This window comes from Cinclus cinclus, chromosome 1 (assembly GCF_963662255.1).
Source record: "Cinclus cinclus chromosome 1, bCinCin1.1, whole genome shotgun sequence".
Taxonomy (NCBI): Eukaryota; Metazoa; Chordata; class Aves; order Passeriformes; family Cinclidae; genus Cinclus; species Cinclus cinclus.
The window spans coordinates 128527141-128537900 of NC_085046.1; the positions used below are offsets into that span (position 1 = coordinate 128527141).

Consider the following 10760-nt stretch of genomic DNA (forward strand, 5'->3'; position numbering starts at 1 on the left):
CCTGACAGTTTATATTTTTCATTGTGAAGAAGCAGCCATAGCTCCATTTAACAGACAAGTTATTACTGTGAAACTTTCAGTTTAATCCCTCCAACTTCTTTGGGAAATGCTGAATATCTTAAATCTAATTATTTTTCTTTATTTTCTGATCATGTAATACCCCTCTGATTTCCAGTTTCCTTTCCCCCTCCTTCATTATCTTCATTAGCTCAAACGTAAAGCACATTTAACTGGGGCAAATGAAAAGTACATTTCTCTGCCAATTCACTGCTCTTTTCTCCAATGTGTGAATATCCTGGTTATATCATCTATAATTACATAAAGCCTAGTTATTCATATGACGGCAAGATATGATCATACAAAATTATAAATTAAGTTGTACTAACTGTGGAAATATCCCACTACAATTATGCAAGTCTGGATTTGTTTTACAGCAGCACTGCAGATGCTGCAGATTGCTGCCCCATCCAGGAAAGCAGTTTTGCAGTTGCTGAACAGTATACGAGATGTGGCCTTTGGTGGTGAAGCTGCTGTAAAGTTCCTTCTTTCCATCTCACTCTTGGCTGCTAATTCTACTAGCACTACGTATCTCAGCACTCAGCTGGGGGGCATCCCAAATTCAAGATGAATAATCATTGTTAGCAATGAGACAACAGCCAAGGGGAACACCAGGAAAGGCCTTCAGACAGCAGCAGAATAGGAAACATTCATTTCACACCCCAAGGAAGAGCACCAAGTAAAAAGTGTTGTCCTGAGAAGTCAAAGAATCCCAAAGCTACAGACCAGAAAACACAAGACCCACTGTGACGGATGTATAAATAAACCAGCATTTAATCAGATGCCAACAATTTTTCTTAAGGTGTATTTACATCAATCCAGCTTTATTTACCAGTCCCCATCTCTTGAGATGGACTGATCAAACAGGCACAGACGACACCTTAACAGTAAAGAAACTATCTTGAATTGAGAATAAACTTGTCTATAAATTTGTCTATTCACTATTATAAACTATTCTTCTACAACACTGCAGGGAGGAGAATATTTTTAAACCATAAAGATCTATCAAAGCAATTTGATACTATTTTGAATAAGAAATTACAGCAAAATTTATAGACTTGTAAAATCTTACTTGCAAACAATGCAGTGATAAATTACTTACACTCAGGCATCCAGTCACATCTTAGCTGTTCTAAGGTGTGCTTGGTAATTACTAAGAGCTACAGATGATTATGGAGTATCTTTTACCCAAAGATTTAACTGCTTTACCAGCTGTTTATAAAAACATTTAAAGGATGCACAGAAGTGCAGATACACATGCAGCTCCACCACTAAAATAGACTGGCTGAAATACCTTTTCTAGTACATATGTGAAGTGCAACAACAGAAATTAAATTAACACTTGAGTTTTGCAGGTATCAAAGTAATTCTAGGAATAATCTGCTTCATTATGAGATGTCAGGCATGAATGTTTTTAGTTCTGTTACTAGAAACATAAGCAGGCAGTTAAACTGAAACTGGACAATATGAAAGTCCTGAAAAGAAAAATTTTTAATCCTCTGATTAAAAGTGAAGGTAATTGATTGCTACTGTCATAAATGAACAGTGGATTTTCTCTTACTATTCATATTAATTGGTTAAAAGGATTTTATTCATATCAGGTGATAAGAGGTATCAGAGAGACCTGTAACAATGTTCTAGCAAGCTGAAGGAACCACACTATGAAAAATGAAGCTTAAGTATGCAAAGCACACAAACCTTCCAGATGAATGTAGTCAGTAAATATTAACATTCCAAAGAAGACAGAGAAAATATATTCAAAACTATATGCAAATAATAAGTACAGTTGATATCATCAGCATGAAAGACATTCAGAAACATCTATTTAGAGACATAGGGTGAGCACATTAACCCTGTTATGAAATACAGTTACAATTTGTCCTCACTGTTAGCTCAAAGATAGTATCTGACCATGACTTCTGGCAAAGTTCCTCTTGGAAAATGCATTAACAGATGTTAGTGATGGATGAAAGACAAGGTACTCCTGAACCAAAAACCAACCAAACAGGAGATGAGCTGTAACAGAATAAAACTCTATATTCATTTTTCTGTTCAATTTCATCCAGTTCAAACAATGAAATCTCAGTCCAGCTGGAATGTTGCACCTAAGTGTTCAGGTGAAAGAGCTGCTCATTTCCACACACAAAACAGCAAGCCCAAAGGGCAAAATACAGCAACACGCTCCTAGATTAAAAGTACCAACAGAAAGCTGTAAACTCAGATAATAAGCACAAATTAAATTATGTATGCTTTATATAAATAAATATATATTAAATCCTTAAAGCGAAGACAACGTAGGTAAAAACCTCTTGTTCTTGCCAATCCTGCTTACTACTAACACTGAGGAGATACTAAGTATAGTTTAGGGATCTTCCTGTCCATTGTTTCTTCAAAACCAAATTATTTGTATTTTCTTGTTATTGCTAATAGAACCTTAGAATGTCATGAGGACAAGTAGAAACCACGCACCTGAGAGGTACAAAAATATCCTTCCAAACACATTTACGGTTTTGTTTTCAGTTACTGATAAATAGTTTAGGAATGTTTAAGTAATTTCCATTTTTAAAGGCATGCACAGTGAATTCTTTGGAGGCACGTGAGAAAAAGTATTAATTACAATGTCAAATAAATCACCTCCCTCCCCAAGATCCATTGTATGAACAAGTATTGTATTGTGGATACAAAACAAAGGTACCAAAGAGACTGTCATGTTCATTCCTCTTAAAAACAAGCATATACAATTATTCAAGCAGTAGTAAAGTTCATTTCCCTAAAAGAAACATGTAACATTATTTTCCAGTATTCAGAATTTATAATCAGAAGTTGTAAACTGCTCAAAGAACATGTTCAATATCTTAGAGTTCAAACACTCCGAAAATTATAACACATACATAGGTTTCACTCAACTGTTGCTACAAACTTATTAAATGTCTCTGGAAATACCTCACCTCACAGAATTTCAGAGTCCCTTGCACTTCACTTTTATTAATGACATTTTAGGGAAAAGTGTTTTTTTAAAAGCTTAGAAAAATAAGTATTTTTTAAGACAGATACGCTACAATTTTTAGATTGGTTCCATCTAATAAAATCCTTACTCATCTGCTCCAAGAAATGGACACCATGTGTCGGATAAAAACAACTGAGTTTTGTTGGTTTTGTTTTCTTTTTTTTTCTTGAAAGAATGCACAGCATTTTCAGGGCTGGGTTGCAGAAAGATTAGGTCTATGAACAGTGCAGTTGTCCAATGGTTCACAGGTGTTTCAAAAGAATTTCAATGGAACCTAGGGTATTTATTTACACATTCCACTGCTGCACTGGAAACCCAAACACAGCAGCTTTGAGTGTGATATATAACTATCAAACTGTTTATCATCTGCATTAAATAATATGGAGACAATAAACCAAAATAATGCATGCACACAGACTTTTTCAATCTTAAAATTATTTTAATGCCCCTTTAGCAGAGAAGCATGAGCCTCCAGAGACTGATGGTCAAATATAATTCCATTACAATATTAATAATAATAAAAAACCCCAACTGACTCTAGCTTTCACAACTGGTTTCCATTACTTCTGAATTTCATACCAAAGCCAGCTTTGACAAAACAATTTAACTTCAAACTACAAAGAAGGTTATGATTTACATAATCAATGTAATCACTACATTAGCCGTAATGAATAGCAGAAAAAAATGACATAAAGGGCAGAAACTGTCTTGGAAAATCTAAGTTTTTAAGAAATTACTTAAGATTTAAGGAAGACTCAATACAGGATTGCTTTCTCACTACAGTGCTTGCATCACCAGTGAACCTGAAGACCATAACTAGCATTGACATTAAATTTCTTTCTTTAGTACCATATTTAATGACAGCTTTTCAAAGGCTTGCAGGGTTAGCCTCATTCTGCAGGCATAGAAAGGGTTGTGGCACAAAATGCCTTGTTCAGAAAGACAACAGCACATCATCAGAAGCAGGTCACCCAGTTTCACTCCACAACTTTTGGTTATGTTTCTAAAGTCATCACAGAGGACCCACACCAGCTGCACCCAGAATTCATGATATGGAAAAAGACATTTAGTATCTTTTCCACTTCATAACATTTTTTGCTGGAATAACTGCTGAATTTCCACATTATTTTGGAATTAAATCTTCTCTTTATCTTTCAAGCACACTGCTAAGCAGAACTAGAAGACACAAATTTTTGCAGATGTACCTATAGAGAAGCATGACTCGTCAAACAACACGTCCCATAGGCACTGAAAATTTTCTTAAAGTGTAGGCTTCAACTGGAAGTTTCAGCAGGCAGCAGATAACCACAAAAGCCATACAACATAAAAACATACAAGGAAGCTGAATTTCCCCACATTAGCTCTGCCAAACAGAGTGCATACACTTTGGGTCACATACCATGCCAGTGGTAACATCCTATCAGGGCTATCACATTCCCATTTTCTGGGACTGAAACCCAGAAAGAAGAGTCGATGGGAAAGGCTCTTCAAAGCAACTTACAGAATGGAGGTGGTTGCTGCCTACCAGGGCCTGGGATTTGTGCAATCTCCAGATGCTAGAAAGGGCTTTGATGGAGAAAAAAATAATTAAAAACTCAGGCAGGAACAAGCACATAATAAAAGGAAAAAGGCAGCCACTTTAAAACCGATGAAGGCAGTAAGCTTCCTCAGCAATGCACTGCATCCTATTGCCAGACCAAGTCCCATCTTCCTACTAAACTACATTTATAAGTATTATCGCAGGTGAAAGCTGGAGTTGGACCACACATACAGGTTGTAGGTACCTGTTATGTCAGCCAGAGACCAAATACACTGACTGGATATACTGTGTGAGACTGCTAACAAACAGCAACATGGACTCGATGGAAAGTAGGATAAAAGGCTTGGAAGTCAAATACTGGCTCAGCTATGAGTCTGGGCCAGATATTGGAGAGACCAGAAGGTCTGAGACTTGGCTACTGAAGGGACCAAGAAGTTCATGCAAGTTATTCAAGAGACCAGGACATCTTGGGGATTTTATCTCCTGGTAAATTCAGCCACTGGCCAGAAATGTTTGTACGTGTGCACCTCTTGGGCACAAGGCAATTGGGAGATCGCTGAATCCAGGAACACACCACCAAGTAGACAAGTTACTGGGGGGACGTACAGTGTTCTTGTACCTGTGGGAATGCAGGTCTGCATACCACCAACAGGACTGGGAGCTGTGGGCCTCTGTGACTCATGTGCCTACAGCTGGGGTGTCCAACAAGTCAAGGGGCCAGCTACTGAACAGACTGAATGCATAAGGTCAGTTCCTGGAGGGATCGCTGTGTGCATGTACATTTTCACAGAGATACATGTGTATTCATTTGTTTTTCCACAAACAGGCTTTCACCCCAGCAATCACAGAAGAGAAGGGATGTGTCCATGGGCACTGCTTGTGCTTGTCTGAGTGCTGTGTTCCACATCCACACTGGCCTATGTGACCAGTCCTGTATATGTGTACACAGGACATATGTGTGCCTTTTGGGATTAATTCCCTTTTGGCAATTAGCCTCACTATTGGCTGGACCTTGGGACACAGAGCTACGTCAGTTTTGCTTCAATAAGGCTTCAAGAGGTCTTATAACAAACAAAATTAAATACAACTATTAAAGCCTTCCAGTAATTCAAGGTGATAAGTGGCCCTGAAATGCTCTTTTACAACTCCACTCAATACACAAAGTGTTATTAATTAAATGAACTTTAAACCATCATTATCAGTGTAATTAATTACGAAGAAACAAGAGTGAAATAACTGCAGAACAGGTGTTTAAAATGCCTGAGCTGGCTCCAAAAGGAACGATTTTCATCCATCAATGTTAGCAACCCAGTTCAAGTGCCAGGCCCTCAAGACATACTTAGATGTACTCTTGAGGTCATACACTTGCATTCACACAACACAAAACTGTGCTGCATTTGTGGTCAGGGCACACCAAGACTGGAAATGAAGACACTCAACCCCACAATGTTGTTCAGTCCATCCAAGTGCAGTTGCTATAGTTCACATACTTCAATGTCTTTCCAGTGCTTACTACCCTGTTTTTCAGAGGCATTTATTACCAGGGCACAGATGATCAAGTGCACATCCACAAATGAGCAAAGCCAGCTCCGCTCTGTGGCTAAAGTTGGTTTAAACATTAAGTGCCCACTGGAGACACTGAAGAAAAGAAACCCTCATGAACTCTGAAAAAAAAAAACTGAATCCATTCAGAACGGGTACCTTTCTCTGCATGAGGTCAGCGAGGTCTCCAAATTACACTTCCCCACTATTTAAGGTATCACAATTCTTGTATTGCACTAACTGTAGATTAAGAGTGAGTTCACTATAAGGCTCTTCCGGAAGACACTAACCTGAATAGCAACACTATCAACTGGCTTCTAAAACACCTTGGTTCTTTCCTTTTTTATTAAAAAAAAATCATTTAACACTTCTTTCATTCACTTTATTCAGTATAACACCAAATAATGCCACCTTTGAACAACACTTATAATAGTACTTCACAAAAGTTTAGTATATGCAGTGTATCATTCATAAGGTTTAAAATCCTCTTAAGTTACATGGTAGTAAAAAAGAAAGAGCGTCTTACCAGCTTTGGGCACATTTAGCATTTTCATTTCTGCCTTGCTACACCTGTCAATGCTGAAACATGCTTTTGTCTTTACTCTTCCAGTTGACTCCACAGACTGTGTAATATTTTCATTTTGATTCTGGACATCTATTTTAGACAGCAATGAAGCACCTCCCTCTTTCTCATCTATCTGCAAAAGAGAAATAAGTTCACAATTGCATTTTCTTCATGCAGGCAAAGAGAAATAGAGAAAAGAGCAACAAGAAGGGATTTCAAGACACATTAATTGTCATTACTGAATTGTTACATAAATACATATATCTGCAAAATTATATGCATCACAACAAAAAGTGTGTGCACACAATATCAAACACTTGTGTAAATAGTTTATGAATTTAGTTTAATACAAGACTTCTGTAGATAAATAAAAATTGTGCTGCTTTTCTGTGTCAATATTAAAGGTTTCAGAGAAAGTACTTTTGCAGCAGAACTGCAACCCAGCACACTGAGACTTTATGACAAGTATCCTGGCTTTTTAACTGCTTTTACAAAAAAAATAAAGCCCATGCCAAGATACACTCCCCACCTCCTTTACACTTATGAATTGCATTTGGGCTCAATACTGATTAATTTTATTTATTTGAAAAACATTTTTCTGCAACCACTCCACAGTGAGAGAAGCCTAACCTGAGAAGCAAGATCAAAGGTACTGACAGCAAAGCTATCAAAATTTGTTCTGAATAGATTATTTAAGCAGAGATTGTTTGTGGTGAGCTCAGATGTTATCTGTTAATCACAATACTGTACAAAATAGCTCTTAATGCACTGTTCAGTTTACCTCCTTTAACTTAATTTCTCGGTCCATCTCCTCAGTTTCATTCTTGAGACAAACAGCAAGACATTTTCCTGGTGGTATAAACCTTGGCTTTTTGCCTGCATTTCCTAGGACTTGACTTGGAGCTGCAGATCGCCTCATATTTAGCTGTACTGCTCTGCAGGGTGGACAGGAAGGAAGGAAGCAGATAAAGACAACTGTAGTCAGGATAGGCTTTAAATATAAAAATATATCCATAGATGACAACAAAAGCACTATTTCAAAATATAAGACAGTATACAAGACCTTCAAATAACAATATTACTTCACAAGCACAACATTTAAAAAAAGTAGTACTGTTGCAATGCTTTAAGTACTAAGAAAGATCAACTACAGCAAGTTCTGCAGCTGAACACTTCGATTTTCATTTTAAAAGCCACTAATGCAGTTCCCAATAGCAATAAATGCTCTGGAGATGCACAGTATAGGGCTACTTAACAAAGCTGCACCCGTTTATCAGAAGAAAGACAATTTTAAGCAAAACTTACTATTCTATATACTTGAAACATAATTTTGAAAAGCCCATTATTAATGCACAATGAAAAATGAATCCTGAAGGTATGTCTCATACCTGGGACCAGCATTTTGCATTAAACAGTCAATTACATTGGTCATTCAGGTTCACCACAAGATCAACATTCAGCAGAAAATTATCTCAGAATTACAACGGATATTATTATTCCATGTTATGTGCACTTGAATAGTGGAAGGAATGTATTATAGATTTTCCCTCAAAATACAAGACTGTTTTTCTGCTGAGCAACCTTAGGACAAAACCAAACATATGTCAATGTTAATATGACAAAGTTTACTTTGCAACCACTAGAATAACAAGTTATAATCTTAATGCTTCAAACTAGTAGATGGAAATCAAACAAAAGAAGAAAACTCCAACAGAATAACACAGCAGCTGAAATAAAGAAGGCAAGCACAACTTTCACTACAGTTACAAGTCTAATTCTCCATTTACACACATTTAAAGAATCCCCCCAACTACTAGGTTAAAAATACACCATAATAAAGATTGCAGAATCAAACTTCTCAAAAGCATATTTATTTGCATCCTGCTGCAGCAGACAGTGTGTTTCTGCACCTTCTTTGGTGCTGCTCTGCACTCCAGTGGCTTTCTGGGGCACAACCACCATTTTTTCCAAAGTTTGCACTAAAGTATTAACAGAGCACTACCAAAACACTTTGCAAACGTGCAGAGACTGCCAGCAGGAGTACTGCTCTCTCTCCATATCTGCACAATTAGCATATATATATAATGGTATATATACTGGACATAAATCTCAGGGACAAAATGGACTCAACTGTTGTCACTTCCACTGGGGCTGTTAATAAAAATACAAGGAAATAAGCCTCTGACTGTGTCTACAGCAGCTCACTTAAATTAGGCTTACCTGACAATAGTGATAGCAAATGAATTGTAGTTAACCCTATGCAATAAGGGAGTAGCTTGGTTATTGTAAAAGCAGTGTCTGTAGCATGACAATGCACTGTGAACACTGCAAAGGTGTCCAGAGCCTTCCAATAGAGCAGACTGCAAGTGCCAGTGCTGAGCACAGCCAGCTTCAAGAGCCATGTGCAGCTGAACAAGTTTTCTACCCAACCCTACACCGCACAGTGACGTTTGGGAAGACAGCACAGGACACTCCAGGCTCTGCATGAGGACTGTGCACAGCACGGCTGCAGTGCTACAGTGACCCTGCCCACTGCACTTGAGGTTCTGTGGGACAGAGAAGATGCACAACTCATAAATTGCACATATCCGTGATTAAAGTGCTCCGGTTTCCAAACCCATTTGGCCATTGCACTGTCATTTGGTCTTAAACCACAAAAACAGACTCATTAGGAGATGGAAAACTACTAAGACATTTGAAGACACTACCCCTGATAACTCAGTAACTTCATTCTTACCAGTATTATGTACTTGCAACTACAAAGACCCCTTATGGGTTTGTAGGTTTTAAAATTAGTGGTTTAATTTAAATATTTATTTAAAATTAAATATTGCATCCAGAAATACATATTAGTTTTTTAAAATACAAGCTTTCATAAAATACAACAAAAATATGTTAAAAATAATAACCAAAACGTTTACATTTTGACCCTTTACACTACTACACAATTGAAATAGGACATTAGGGATGTACAACAAACCACTGATGCCAGATCTTTCAGATAAGATCAGAGTGAGTGTAGCAAGGCAAGGAACAGCTCCAGACTACAACTAAATGAAAGAATATGTAAATACACCTCAGAGACAACACCGATACACCAGGGAACCGTGTACTTGTTTCTAACTTTATCGTTAGTCTGGCTGCAGGGAAACAGCTGCAAGCAATGCAAAAAGCAATGCAAAAAGCTCCAAGCTTTTACTAGCAACCAGGCCTGACCAAACCCCCTGGACCACGAAACCACAGCCCAAACCTGGTTTGTCAGGCATTGAATTCGGTTGTACTTTTGTCCTGAACGGTACATCATTAGCTGCATTAAAAACGAAATACACGTGCAAATAATTTTATCGATATTTTACACATCCAGCTCAACACGGTGCGCACGGAGCTCTGCTAAAGGCTGCTACAATGCTCGTCTCGGCCCAGCCTTAGCCAGCTGCTCCCGGAGTGTTTGAAGAGGCACTGCCGGCACAGATGGAGAGCCAGAGCAGCGGCTATGGGCAGCTGCAAAGACATGACACAGCATCAGCTTTTACTCGGTTAAAAACTGCAGGCAGCCAGTGCATCGCCTTGAACTTCGTTACTGAAAAATCGCATCAGATCAGAAGCAGCTACAAGGAATTTTCACAAGAGCATGTAGTGATAGGACAAAGGGAAATAGCTTCCAACTGAGAGAGCGGGTTTAGATCAGATAAAAGGCAGAAATTTTTCACTCTGAGAATGGAGAGGCACTGGAACAGATTGCCCAGAGAACTAGTGGCTACCGCATCGCTCAATCCAGCTTGAATAAAGCCCTGAGCAACCGGATCTAGCGAAAGATGTCCCTGCCCACGGCAGGGGGGTTGAAGCTGGATTATCTCAGGGTCTTTCCCAGAGTCGCTAACATCAGACCCCCGCCCCCCCCCCCCCATGGCTCCCGTACCTGCGCTCCCGCCGTCGGTGCCGCCTTCGCGCTCAATTGTCCCGCCGCGCTCTCCCGGCAGCCCCACCGGCCGCACCGCGCATGCGCCCTGCGCAGCCTCCCCTTCCCGCCGGGCGCGCGTGCGCCGGGG

The 10760-nt window shown here is 38.9% G+C and overlaps 1 protein-coding gene across 1 annotated transcript in view; it reads right to left on the minus strand.

Annotated features, from left to right (window-relative positions):
* RAD54B (RAD54 homolog B) overlaps window positions 1–10698 on the minus strand; it is a 62814-nt gene extending 52116 nt beyond the window's left edge. Inside the window, exons 1-3 of the mRNA XM_062502990.1 lie at window positions 10631–10698; window positions 7493–7646; window positions 6673–6844 (exon numbers count right to left, since the gene is read on the minus strand). Of these exons, the coding sequence (XP_062358974.1) occupies window positions 6673–6844; window positions 7493–7630 (310 nt within the window). The 5' untranslated portion in view covers window positions 7631–7646; window positions 10631–10698. The remainder of the gene's footprint in view (window positions 1–6672; window positions 6845–7492; window positions 7647–10630) is intronic.
* Between the last annotated feature and the right edge of the window lie 62 nt (window positions 10699–10760).